The 14,669-nt window shown below is 42.1% G+C and overlaps 1 protein-coding gene across 1 annotated transcript in view; it reads right to left on the bottom strand.

Moving 5' to 3' along the window:
• Window positions 1-2,848: 2,848 nt before the first annotated feature.
• LOC115502707 (zinc finger protein 345-like) overlaps window positions 2,849-14,669 on the bottom strand; it is a 34,942-nt gene continuing 23,121 nt past the window's right edge. Inside the window, exons 4-5 of the mRNA XM_032591302.1 lie at window positions 3,492-5,259; window positions 2,849-3,338 (exon numbers count right to left, since the gene is read on the bottom strand). Of these exons, the coding sequence (XP_032447193.1) occupies window positions 2,849-3,338; window positions 3,492-5,259 (2,258 nt within the window). The remainder of the gene's footprint in view (window positions 3,339-3,491; window positions 5,260-14,669) is intronic.

Raw genomic sequence — 14,669 nt, 5'->3', positions numbered from 1 at the left:
ATGACCATTGAACTAGGGCCTGAGCCTTGTAATCCACTATAATGTGCTTGATACCCTGTTCTGTTTCTTTATTTATAGGGTAATAATTCCAGGCATAGATTTTGAGGGATCTATTTGAAACTCAATGAGTGATGCCCTGTGGACTGTGCCAATATCCACTGAACATTTTCCTCACAAGAAGGTTGGTAGCTCATCCAATAGGACTAACTGATCAGTTCCACTAACCTCAGCTAAAGTGCCATGAGAGACAGAGCATAGAAAACACGTTGAAATGTCATTTATCTCCCTTTCTTTCCAAATGTGGTTACTACTGTCAAATTCTAGATTTCCCCCCTTTTTGGGAAAAAGAAATTCTGGCATGACATTTTCCAAAGAAGTCTCAGTCCAGTAAATGAATTGGGGCAAGTGAACTAAGGAGAAATGGGTGTGTAATGCTCAAAAGTCCTAGATACAAAGGAATAAGTTCATAGACTGGGGCCCATTGCTATTTATGGAGACCCCGGTTTTTTTTAAACTGATTTAGTTCTCTGAGGCAAGGGCTGCTGGTAGCACAGGGTGTGAGCACTAAGAGTATAGCTCGGGTGTCAATAAGGACAAAGAGAGGTTTATTCCCAGGGCACAGAGTAGTTTCTCCAAGCCAATTGAAAGGGGGGACTAGAAAGACGCCTGTGGTTCCTTGGAGCCTTGTCATTGGGAATTAGGAAAACATGGAAAAGTTTAGCTAAAGAGCTAAAAGTGTGTCTGGCTCTTAAATTTGTAACCCTTTTTTCCAATGTCCAGGAACTCTGAGCAGAGAAGAAGAAATGGGTTTGAATCTGAATGATAACCATAGCCTTCATTTCTTCCCCAAATGGTTCCCAATGGGATCCTGTGTGCAGTTTCAAAACTGACCCTTACTGTGGCCCCCCTCTTCAGATTCTGTGAATTGTTGTGGTGCGAAACAACAGTGTTGACTTAACTAAGTGCTCCAGGTGATTCTACTTGAGGCCAGAGTCAGTTGGCAAGGCTTCCCATTAATTTATGGGATTTCAGTGCAGGCTTTTGCTCAAGGAGAGGTAACAGGGTCTCCTCTACATGAGTGTGGGAGGATTAGGTCCACCCAGCACACTGTTCCTATGCTGTAGCAGAATTTGTGGGTGTCTGTGGGAGTGGAAGCCACTGAAAGTATACAAGGAAAACTCAGAGATTGGGCTCCAAGTACGTAGTCTCCGTTTCTGAAAAGCTCCTGACACAAAAAACCAGGAAGTTTTGTCCTTCTGCATTCCAAAGTCCCGCCTGCCAGTGAGCACTTTTCTGGTGAAGACGTTCTGTTGGTGCCTTTAAGGGCATTTTCTCCTGATGCAGATATGATTTGTCCACAAATACCTTCTGAGAAAGAAATCTAGAGGACAAGGGGAAAGAAGAAGAAATGGCCAGATATCAGGTAAACTTGGTGTTCCAGGTCAAAGGCCGTGTCATCTTTTCCCCCTAAAATTCCATGCATTTAGAAATCACAAATGTTGGTTTCTCTGTGTTTGGTGTTTCTGCCTTATGTTTTCAACAAAGCTTTAAAACCTTCTCAGGAACAATACTCAAGGTTGGGTCTTTAGAACTCACTCCCCTATAAGCAGGAGTCCTCTCTACATTATCCAACCAGGCTTTCACTAGGACGTCAACACTTGTTACTTCTAATTAAAGTCCTGCGAGTATTCCAAATATTCCCGTTAGGACCTATCCAAAGGGGAAGGTGTTGAGTCCAAGATTCCAGTTGCTGATGGGTTCTGGTGGTGGGATTTCAGTCGAGGAGAACCGTTCCCCTTTACTTCCCCATTTAGTAACTGTCTGTAGTGCAGGATGAAGAAAATGAAAAATACAAGGTCCCCAGTATCTTAGGAGTCCTCTTAAACATATGGGAATCCTTCTGGAGACCTCCCTTTTGCGTTTCCCTCCCCCGGCTGCATAGTCACTCTTCACTGTGGATCTTGGTGCCCACAGGTCCTCTCTTTGTGTTATAATAAAACAAACTTTTTGCACCAAATAATAAATGCAAAAAAACAGAGAATGGATATGAGGCCTGAATAACTTGGAAAGTTAAAAAAGCAGGGGGAGAGCAGTCTTGCTTTGTAAAATGTGAAAAAGATACTCTTTAAAATATACTAGACATGACAGAACAGGGAAACAGCCATCTAAAAGTGGTGTTTCTCCCATTCAGATGGGGCTCCCAAATATGGCCCGATGATCCTGTGGAAGTCAACGGCATGAGTGGTGAAAAGAATGAGGCTGGAGCACCATTAAAGGGCTTCCCAGATTCTTTGTGTAAAATCATCTGTATAACACATTCTCTTACAAGAAATCAGGGATCAGCATTGGCTAAAGTCTTGCCACATTGTTTACTTGGGTATCGTTAATCCTCAATGTGGATTCTGTGATGTGGAGTAGCGTTGAGCCCTCCTTAAAAGTTCTCTCACAGTCTTGGGGTGCCTGGGTGGCTCAGTCGGTCAAGCATCCAACTTCACCTCATGTCGTGATATAGCAGTTTATGGGTCCGAGCCCTGCATCAGGCTCTGAGATGTCTGTGCAGAAACCTCGGAGCCTGGAACCTGCTTTTCATTCTGTGTGTGTGTCTGCCTCTGCAACCTCCCACTCATTCTATCGAAGAAAAACTTTTAAAAAAGTGGGGGGAAAATTCCTTCACAGTCTTAAACTCTGTAACATTTGCTCCAAGATGATTTCTATAATCTTGAATAAAGGATGATTGGTGATTAAAGCCTTTTGCACACGTTACATTGGTAAGGTTGGCTCAAGTATGAATTCTGTGATGCTGACGAAGTTCTGAGCATTTGGTAAAGCCCTTGCCACATATCTGACATTAGTAAGGTTTCTCTCCAGTATGAATTTTGTGATGGCCATTAAGGTTTGACTTAATCCTAAAGGCTTTGCCACATTGTTGACATTGGAAAGGTTTCTCTCCAGTATGAATTCTGTGATGGTCATTGAGGTTTGACTTCAACCTAAAGGCCTTCCCACATTGTTGACATTTGTGAGGTTTCTCTCCACTATGAATTCTCTGATGCTGACTAAGGGATGCTTGCTGGCTAAAGACCTTGCCACATACTTGACATTTGTAAGGTTTCTCTCCAGTATGAATTACATGATGCTGAGTAAGTGTTGTTCGCTGGCTAAAGACCTTTCCACATTCTTGACATTTGTAAGGTTTCTCTCCCGTATGCATTCTGTGATGCCGAGTAAGGGATGATTGCCGGATAAAGGCTCTACCACATTCTTGACATTGGTAAGGTTTCTCTCCAGTATGGATTCTGTGATGCTGAGTAAGCCTTGAAGGTAAATTAAAGGATTTGCTGCATTTGTTACATTGGTAAGGTTTCTGTCCGGTATGAATTATGCGATGTAGAAAAAGGGTTGAGTATCTGCTAAAGGCCTTACCACATTCTTTACATTTGTAAGGTTTCTCTCCTGTATGAATTAGGTGATGTTGAGTTAGCTGTGAGTACGCTTTAAAGGCCTTGCCACATTCTTTACATTTGTGGGGTTTCTCTCCAGTATGAATTCTGTGATGTTCAGTAAGTCGTGAGGAAGAGTTAAAGGCTTTTCCACATTCTTGACATTGGTAAGGTTTCTCACCAGTATGGATTCTGTGATGCTGAGTAAGGGATGATTGGTAGCTAAAGGCCTTGCCACATTCTTGACAGTTGTGAGGTTTCTCTCCAGTATGAATTCTGTGATGTCGACTAAGGGATGATTGCTGGGGAAAGACCTTGCCACATTCTTGACATTTGTAAGGTTTCTCTCCAGTATGCTTTCTGTGATGCTTAGTAAGGGATGTTGGATGGCTAAAGGCCTTGCCACACTCTTGACATTTGTAAGGTTTCTCTCCAGTATGTATTCTGTGATGCTTAGTAAGGGATGATTGCTGCCTAAAGGCCTTGCCACATTCTTGACATTTGTAAGGTTTCTCTCCAGTATGCATTCTGTGATGCTGACTAAGGGATGATTGCTGGTTAAAGGCCTTGCCACATTCTTGACATTGGTAAGGTTTCTCTCCAGTATGTATTCTGTGATGTTTAATAAGGTATGAGTGCCATTTAAAGGCCTTGCCACATTCTTGACATTCGTGAGGTTTCTCTCCAGTGTGGATTCTTTGATGCTGAGTAAGAAATGATTGCTGGCTAAAGGCCTTGCCACATTGTTGACATTTGTAAGGTTTCTGTGCAGTACGGATTCGCCTGTCTGAATGGAGTGATGACCCATCCTTAAAGGTTTGACCACCTTCTTCACATTTGTCAAATTTCTTTGCAGTATGCGTTTGCTGATGTTGAGATAGTGTCGAGTGCCTGTCAAAGGTTTTGCCACATTCCTTGCCAATGTACCTTTTCTCTCCAGTACCACTTGTCTTATATGTATTTAGGCTTAATGATTGATTAAACATGTTCCCAGATTCATTATATGTGTATGGGTTTCCACCCCCATGAAGCCTCTGATGATCAGCAATACTGGAGGACTGCTTCAGAGCTTTCCCACATTCATCATATTTAGAAGTAATTTCTCCCCTCTGTGTACTCTTACTATTGGTATATTTGGAGTTTGGATAAAACACTTCCTCACCTTTATTAGATTCAAAATGGTTTTCTTGCAGAGTCCTCAGACGTTTGCTAACATGAGAGCCCTGGTTAGACTGTGTCTCAGATTCACTGTATTGAGCCAGTGTAGCTCCATTGAAAATGCTCTGGAAATGTTGCAGGGTCACCTCCTCTGTGAAGCACCTCCCAAATTGAGACGTCCTAGGCCTTTTATCTTCATTTTTGAATCTCTGAGTTTTAGAACTATTTGACTGAAAGGTCAATCCAATCCCACTTTCACAATGGTTCACAGCATTGTTTTCAGTGTGGATGAGGTAACTTTCCAAATGTTCCAAATTTTCTTTGCACAAACATGTATGTTTGCATGTTTGATTGGAACTTCTGCTTACAGATGCATACTGCTTTGCACAAATAGTGGATGTAAAAAAGGCGGTTTTCCAAGATGTTTTCTGTCCTTCACCACTTGGGGCCATGAGGTTCTTATTACGGGCAGTCGTCTCAATTGGACTACGTCCTTCATGAAACTTCTGATGTGCTTTATTCTTTCTACCACTGTCCCAGTTTATCATTAAGTGTAAATTCTCAAGGGCATGATGTTTCCATGTACCCAGTGACACATTTTGGGAAGAGGCTTCTATGCATGGCTTTGGCAGGAAGCTCTGGCTGCCATGTGAAGATATAGCTGAAAGATAGCAAATAACAAAAAAAGGGACATCATTCCAATCAGTACTCTCACATGAAGGTACTGACAACTTCTAATATACAACCTTCAAATCAGTCTGAGAATGTCAGGAAGATGGTTGAGAAGGATTCATCGGGACTTCATTCTTCCTTGACACAGAAACTTACACACAACGTGAAGAAATAGCCTAATAGATCATTCTGTAATTCTGTAATGGTGTAGCACAAATCAAATTCCTGTGTCACAAAGAATTGGGAAATTACCCTATGAGCCAAAATTTAGAAGGAAGCACTTTAAAATTATGAAAATATGATACAGCAAAAGTAGGAATAAAACAACAGGACGAGTTTGTATTCAGAAGTAAACCAAAAATTTTACACACCTATAACACTGTCAAGGAAGGATGAAAAATTGAAGTTCACCTAAAATCAGAAGTGAAGAACTAAAACAAGACACAGTACATGTGATATCATAGAAATAAAAGTAATCATAATTGGGAAAAAGGATAATTACATGCTAACAAATAGGTATCCAAAAAAAGAAAAGTACCTATTTCAAATAAGGTATAACCTACTTGACATCATCATGGAGAAAAGATTATAATGAAAGAGGAAACTGGGCGGCTTAGTCGGTTGAGCCTCCAACTCTTGATTTTGGGTCAGGTCATGATCTTAGGGTCATGTGATGGACACCCATATCAGGCTCTACCCTAAGCACGAAGTCTGTTTAAGATTCTCTCTCTCTCTCCCTCTGCTTTCTCTCCCACTCACTGACTCTCACACTCAAAAAAAAAAAAAAAGAAAAAAGTCAACAGATCTACAACTACTAAGTACATTAACACTGTAATAAATAAAGTCCCAATGGGACGCCTGGGTGGCTCTGGTGGGTAATCATCAGACTTCAGCTCAGGCCATGATCTCACAGTGCTTGAGTTCGAGCCCCTCATCGGGCTCTGTGCTGACAGGTCAGAGCCTTGAGCCTGCTTCGGATTCTGTGCCTCCCTCTCTCTCCTCCCCTCCCCTGCTCATGCTCTGTCTCTTTCTATCTCTCCCTGTCTCAAAAATACATAAAAACATTAAAAATGTTTTTTTCATTAAAAATAAATAAAAAAAAAAAAACTCCCAGCAAGGAAAACCCTTATGCCAGATGAATTCACAGAATAATTCATAGACACACATGAGAAAGTACTTGAAATCTCCCCAGACATTTCTAGGAAGTGAAGAGAAGGGAGATTATGAAAACCCTTGATCATACCAGCCTTAACAGGTTATCAAAGCTGAAGGAAGATGCTACAAGTATAGAAGACTATGAATTACCATCTGTGGGGAATATTCATGCAACGTCCACCATAAAACTAAGCAAATAGGGGAGCCTGGGAGCCTAAGTTGGTGAAGCACCCGACCCTTGACTTCAGCTCAGGTCATGACTTCAGTCGTGAGATCAGGCCCCATGTCCAGCTCATTACAAACTGAAAAACCTGCTTGGGATCCTCTTTCCTCCTCACTCTCTGCCCCTCCCATTGTCCTCTTCCTTCCTCTCCCTCTCAAAACAAATAAACAAATGAAAAACAAACTGAATCAAAAGCACATTTTACCATTTTATGACATAATCAACTGGGATTTTCTCCTGAAATTCAAGAATGTTTCACCATATGGAAAACTATCGAGATGGGACTGCACATTACAGACTAAAGATCACAAAGAGAGGATTATCTTAATTGATACAGGACAGGAAGTGAGCATATTGGACACCATTTCATGATTAAAGATACTCAATAAGGAAGAATCCAAGTAAACTACTTCATCCTAATAAAGATCATGTATGTGTGCAAAGCTGAAATCCAACATAATCGATGAGAAGGCCAAAAGCTCCTCCTATAGGATCACAAATAAGATATTGAAGCAACTTTCCCATGTCCATTCCACACAGTACTGGCACTATTCAGAACAATTAGGAAAAAAATACATAAAAGGAAACCAAATTGGGGGCGCTTGGTTGGCTCACTTAATTGTCTGACTCTTGGTTTTCAACCTGGCACTATGTGAGTTTGAGCCCCACATCAGGCTCCGTGCTGACAGCACAGAGCCTGTTGGGGTTCACTCTGTCTCTCTCTCTCTCTCCCTTTCTCTCTGCTTCTCCTGACTCCCACTCTCTCAAAATAAATAAACTTAAAACAATTCTAAAATGGAAACAAATTGGAAGAGAAAAAGCAAAATTATAGCTGTTAGAGGATGATATTATCTATACAAAATCCAAGGAAACTTTTTTTTTTTGGTAATCATTATTATTCATTTTTTCCTAATTTTTCTACTAGACCCTCCACTTTCAATTTTTATGCTATAAATGATTAATTATTGTATTTCACCTTTTTCTTTTATTACACCTCAATCAACAAAAGAATGAAGAAATTTAGCTAAAATTCTGTCAAAGGAAATGCTAAAGAAAAATAAGAAAGAAGTAAAATGAAGACCCAAATAAACAATAACATAACATTGAAAGTAATTCCATTTCTCCAATACAACAAACTTGACAATACTTTAAATATATTTACAGTGAAAAAAACCTCACCAACGAAAAAGACAAATGGAAAAGAAAACGAGGCAACAGTTACACACAGAAACATATAGTGTGATAAACGATTCCTAAAGCAAACATACACTAACATATTAGACAATTTGGAAAAGACCAAGACCACATGCCTTCACTGGTCAATGGACCAAACTTTTAAACAAGTAATTCCTTCGATGCCCCGGTGGCTCAGTTGGTTTAGCATCCAACTGTAGGTTTTGGCTCTGGTCATGATCTCACTTTGTGAGTTCCAGCCCCACACTGGGCTCTGCACTGACAGTGGGCATCCTTCTTGGGATTCTCTCTATCTCTATCTCTCCTTACCTCTTCCTTCTTATCTCTCCTCTCAAAATAGTTATTAAAAAGGTAATGGAGAACATTATATTTTTTAAAAAAGCAATTGCTGGGGCGCCTGGGTGGCGCAGTCGGTTAAGCGTCCGACTTCAGCCAGGTCACGATCTCGCGGTCCGTGAGTTCGAGCCCCGCGTCGGGCTCTGGGCTGATGGCTCAGAGCCTGGAGCCTGTTTCCGATTCTGTGTCTCCCTCTCTCTCTGCCCCTCCCCCGTTCATGCTCTGTCTCTCTCTGTCACAAATAAATAAAAAAAAAAACGTTGAAAATAAAAAAGCAATTGCTGATAAAATTCATCAAAATTCTACACATAATAGTATACAGGGAACCCATTGAAAATCATTCTAGGTGGCAGGCATTACCCTGATACCCAAGAGGAGATAACCACAATAGAACAACCAAAAAAGGCTAGTTTGTTGAATATAAATATTGCTACACTGGCCTTCTTTTGACATCCATTTGCATGATGATGTTTCTCTAGGCCCTCACTTTCAACTGGCAGACAACTTCAGGTCTAAATTGAGTCTTTTGTAGGTTTGGGTTAATTAATCCAAATCGGTTTGGGTTTTTTTTTTAATCCACTCAGACACCCTATGTGTTTTGATTGGAGTGCATATACATTTCCCTTCAAAGGAATTACTGACTAGATACCTATTTGCTGCCATTTTATTATTACTTTTGGCATTGTTTCTGGAGATTTTTTTTCTGATACTTTCTTGTCTTTCTCACTTTTGGTCTCTCCTCTGAAGTCAAAGACTATCCTTAAACATGTCTTGGAGGGCTGTTTCAGTGGTCACAAACTCCTTTAGTTTCTGTTTGACTGGAAATCTCTCTCTCCTCTAGTCTGAATGATAGTCTTCCTGGATAGACTGTTCTTGGCTGCCTATTTTCCCCATTCAGCCTTTTGAATCTATCATGTCCCTCCCTCAGGGTTGCCATGTTTCTGTTGAGAAATCTTGAGCTGGCCTTTCAGGATGGGTGAAATACTTCCTCTGTGTTGCTGCTTTTAAGATTTTTTCATTATCACCATAGTTTGCTAATTGGATTCCAAGATGTCTTGGTGTAGGCCTCCTTTTGGTGATTTCGATGGAGTTCTGGGCCTCCTGAATCTGCAGGTCTGTGCCTCCCTAATCCTGAGTAGGAATGCTTTCTTCTATTATTCCCTGAAGTAACTTTTCTGACCCCCTTTCTCATCCTGTTCTGTGACCCCTGTAATATAAATCTTATCACTTTTGAGGGAGTCCCTGATTTCCTAAGGCTATTTCATGTTGCATAGTTTTACTCTGTCTCTCTGTCTCTTGCTTCCTTAAGTTTCACTATTTTCCATTGTCTTTAAGGCCACCAATTTGCTGCTCTCATTCTTCCAACATGCTGTTCATTGAGTCAAGTGCATTTCTCATCTCATTTATTGCATTTTACGTCACTCTTCCTTTGCTAAGCCTCTTATCTCTGTAGTTAGAGCCTCACTGCTGTCTTCTTTTCACAAGCTCAGTGAGTATCCTTATGATAGTTGCCTTCAATTTTCCATTTGGAATGTTACTGATACAGTGTTTCACTGAAATCTCTGGCCACGGCCATATCTTGTTGTTTCATTTTGGATAAATTCTTCCATCTTGGCATTTTGTGTACATCTCCACCACCCTCTGTATGTTAAAATAGCCAGTTATGCCTCCTGCTCTATCTTTGACGCCAGTGGTCTGCAGAAGCTCTCCTGCCAGTGTTTGGACCCTGTCCTCAATGGGGCGAGTTTTGACTGGTTATGCTGTGGTCTGCTTGTGAGATGAGACCGGACATCAACTCCACCAGAACTGAGGCCATGCAGAACTGTGTGGTCACATGTGGTGTGGGCAGCAGATTATGCAGGTCCCCTGAGGTAGGGACCAACCTTGCTGGGATTGAGTCAGGCTTGACTGAGAAGGGCAGTTCCACCAGAGCATAGGGGCTTGGGGCTTGTTGTAAGCAAGGCAGGCAGCCAGTGTCCCCGCTGAGCCCTTTCTCTCAGGGTGATCTGTGTTCATACTGAGGAACGTGGGAAGGAAATGGAACCAGTCAGCTCCTTTGTTCCCCATGATGCACCTCATTGAAGGGCCCCTAGATTATCAAATAATCTCACTCATCTGTGCCCCAAATGCTCTTCACATCGCTGTTTCCATGCTGTCTACCCCTAGGTTGTGAACCTACCTTCTGTCCAGGACAGTGCAGTACCCTCCTGGATCTTTCCAAGCTAAGCCCTCCGGCATCAAAACTCAAGGCTTGAAGCCACACTGTTTGTAAGAAAGCACAAAATGGATCAACAGGAAGATGGCGGCGTAGGAGGACGCTGGGCTCACCGCGCGTCCTGCTGATCACTTAGATTCCACCTACACCTGCCTAAATAACCCAGAAAACCGCCAGAGGATTAGCAGAACGGAGTCACCGGACCCAAGTGCAGACGAGAGGCCCACGGAAGAGGGTAGGAAGGGCGGCGAGGCGGTGCGCGCTCCACGGACTGGCGGGAGGGAGCCGGGGCAGAGGGGCGGCTCGCCAGCCAAGCAGAGCCCCCAAGCTGGGCTTGCAAAAGCAGAGGGGCCTGACGGACTGTGTTCCAACAGCAAGCGCGACTTAGCGTCTGGGAGGTCATAAGTTAACAGCTCTGCTCTGGAAGCGGGAAGGCTGGAGGACAAAGGGAGGGTGAGCTGCGGAGCCCCCGGACGACAGAGCTCAGTTTGGCGGGGAACAAAGGCGCTCGCCAGCGCCATCTCCCCCGTCCATCCCCCAGCCAAAATCCCAAAGGGAACCAGTTCCGGCCAGGGAAATTGCTCGCTCCGCGCAAACACCCAACTCTGTGCTTCTGTGGAGCCAAACCTCCGGCAGCGGATCTGACTCCCTCTGGCTGCCACAGGGCCCCTCCTGAAGTGGATCACCTAAGGAGAAGCAAGCTAAGCCTGACCCCCCTGCCGCCGTGCACCTTGCCTTCCCACCCCAGCTAATACGCCAGATCCCCAGCATCACAAGCCTGGCATTGTGCAAGTAGCCCAGACGGGCCACGCCACCCCACAGTGAATCCCGCCCCTAGGAGAGGGGAAGAGAAGGCACACACCAGTCTGACTGTGGCCCCAGCGGTGGGCTGGGGGCAGACATCAGGACTGACTGCGGCCCCGCCCACCAACTCCAGTTATACACCACAGCACAGGGGAAGTGCCCTGCAGGTCCTCACCACACCAGGGACTATCAAAAATGACCAAGCGGAAGAATTCCCCTCAGAAGAATCTCCAGGAAATAACAACAGCTAATGAGCTGATCAAAAAGGATTTAAATAATATAACAGAAAGTGAATTTAGAATAATAGTCATAAAATTAATCGCTGGGCTTGAAAACGGTATACAGGACAGCAGAGAATCTCTTGCTACAGAGATCAAGGGACTAAGGAACAGTCACGAGGAGCTGAAAAACGCTTTAAATGAAATGCAAAACAAAATGGAAACCACCATGGCTCGGATGGAAGAGGCAGAGGAGAGAATAGGTGAACTAGAAGATAAAGTTATGGAAAAAGAGGAAGCTGAGAAAAAGAGAGAGAAAAAAATCCAGGAGTATGAGGGGAAAATTAGAGAACTAAGTGATACACTAAAAAGAAATAATATACGCATAATTGGTATCCCAGAGGAGGAAGAGAGAGGGAAAGGTGCTGAAGGGGTACTTGAAGAAATTATAGCTGAGAACTTCCCTGAACTGGGGAAGGAAAAAGGCATTGAAATCCAAGAGGCACAGAGAACTCCCTTCAGACGTAACTTGAATCGATCTTCTGCATGACATATCATAGTGAAACTGGCAAAATACAAGGATAAAGAGAAAATTCTGAAAGCAGCAAGGGGCAAACGTGCCCTCACATATAAAGGGAGACCTATAAGACTCGTGACTGATCTCTCTTTTGAAACTTGGCAGGCCAGAAAGAATTGGCACGAGATTTTCAGTGTGCTAGACAGAAAAAATATGCAGCCCAGAATCCTTTATCCAGCAAGTCTGTCATTTAGAATAGAAGAGATAAAGGTCTTCCCAAACAAACAAAAACTGAAGGAATTCATCACCACTAAACCAGCCCTACAAGAGATCCTAAGGGGGACCCTGTGAGACAAAGTACCAGAGACATTGATACAAGCATAAAACATACAGACATCACAATGACTCTAAACCCGTATCTTTCTATAATAACACTGAATGTAAATGGATTAAATGCGCCAACCAAAAGACATAGGGTATCAGAATGGATAAAAAAACAAGACCCATCTATTTGCTGTCTACAAGAGACTCATTTTAGACCTGAGGACACCTTTAGGTTGAGAGTGAGGGGATGGAGAACTATTTATCATGCTACTGGAAGCCAAAAGAAAGCTGGAGTAGCCATACTTATATCAGACAAACTACACTTTAAATTAAAGGCTGTAACAAGAGATGAAGAAGGACATTATATAATAGTTACAGGCTCTATCCATCAGGAAGAGCTAACAATTATAAATGTCTATGTGCTGAATACCGGAGCCCCCAAATATATAAAACAATTACTCATAAACATAAGCAACCTTATTGATAAGAATGTGGTAATTGCAGGGGACTTTAACACCCCACTTACAGAAATGGATAGATCATCTAGACACATGGTCAATAAAGAAACAAGGGGCCTGAATGAGACATTGGATCAGATGGAGTTGACAGATATATTTAGAACTCTGCATCCCAAAGCAACAGAATATACTTTCTTCTCGAGTGCACATGGAACATTCTCCAAGATAGATCATATACTGGGTCACAAAACAGCCCTTCATAAGTTTACAAGAATTGAAATTATACCATGCCTACTTTCAGACCACAATGCTATGAAGCTTGAAATCAACCACAGGAAAAAGTCTGGAAAACCTCCAAAAGCATGGAGGTTAAAGAACACCCTACTAACGAATGAGTGGGTCAACCAGGCAATTAGAGAAGAAATTAAAAAATATATGGAAACAAACGAAAATGAAAATACAACAATCCAAACGCTTTGGGACGCAGCGAAGGCAGTCCTGAGAGGAAAATACATTGCAATCCAGGCCTATCTCAAGAAACAAGAAAAATCCCAAATACAAAATGTAACAGCACACCTAAAGGAAATAGAAGCAGAACAGCAAAGGCAGCCTAAACCCAGCAGAAGAAGAGAAATAATAAAGATCAGAGCAGAAATAAACAATATAGAATCTAAAAAAACTGTAGAGCAGATCAACGAAACCAAGAGTTGGTTTTTTGAAAAAATAAACAAAATTGACAAACCGCTAGCCAGGCTTCTCAAAAAGAAAAGGGAGATGACCCAAATAGATAAAATCATGAATGAAAATGGAATTATTACAACCAATCCCTCAGAGATACAAACAATTACCAGGGAATACTATGAAAAATTATATGCCAACAAATTGGACAACCTGGAAGAAATGGACAAATTCCTGAACACCCACACTCTTCCAAAACTGAATCAGGAGGAAATAGAAAGCTTGAACAGACCCATAACCAGCGAAGAAATTGAATCGGTTATCAAAAATCTCCCAACAAATGAGAGTCCAGGACCAGATGGCTTCCCAGGGGAGTTCTACCAGACATTTAAAGCAGAGATAATACCTATCCTTCTCAAGCTATTCCAAGAAATAGAAAGGGAAGGAAAACTTCCAGACTCCTTCTATGAAGCCAGTATTACTTTGATTCCTAAACCAGACAGAGACCCAGTAAAAAAAGAGAACTACAGGCCAATATCCCTGATGAATATGGATGCAAAAATTCTGAATAAGACTAGCAAATCGAATTCAACAACATATAAAAAGAATTATTCACCATGATCAAGTGGGATTCATTGCTGGGATGCAGGGCTGGTTCAACATTCGCAAATCAATCAACGTGATACATCACATTAACAAAAAAAAAGAGAAGAACCATATGATCCTGTCAATCGATGCAGAAAAGGCCTTTGACAAAATCCAGCACCCTTTCTTAATAAAAACCCTTGAGAAAGTCGGGATAGAAGGAACATACTTAAAGATCATAAAAGCCATTTATGAAAAGCTCACAGCTAACATCATCCTCAACGGGGAAAAACTGAGAGCTTTTTCCCTGAGATCAGGAACACGACAGGGATGCCCACTCTCACCGCTGTTGTTTAACATAGTGCTGGAAGTTCTAGCATCAGCAATCAGACAACAAAAGGAAATCAAAGGCATCAAAATTGGCAAAGATGAAGTCAAGCTTTCGCTTTTTGCAGATGACATGATATTATACATGGAAAATCCGACAGACTCCACCAAAAGTCTGCTAGAACTGATACATGAATTCAGTAAAGTTGCAGGATACAAAATCAGTGTACAGAAATCAGTTGCATTCTTATACACTAACAATGAAGCAACAGAAAGACAAATAAAATGATCCCATTCACAATTGCACCAAGAAGCATAAAACCTAGGAATAAATCTAACCAAAGATGTAAAGGATCTGTATACTG

Source organism: Lynx canadensis, chromosome E2 (genome assembly GCF_007474595.2).
Source record: "Lynx canadensis isolate LIC74 chromosome E2, mLynCan4.pri.v2, whole genome shotgun sequence".
NCBI classification, from domain to species: domain Eukaryota; kingdom Metazoa; phylum Chordata; class Mammalia; order Carnivora; family Felidae; genus Lynx; species Lynx canadensis.
This window is presented reverse-complemented; position numbering and strand designations above follow the sequence as displayed.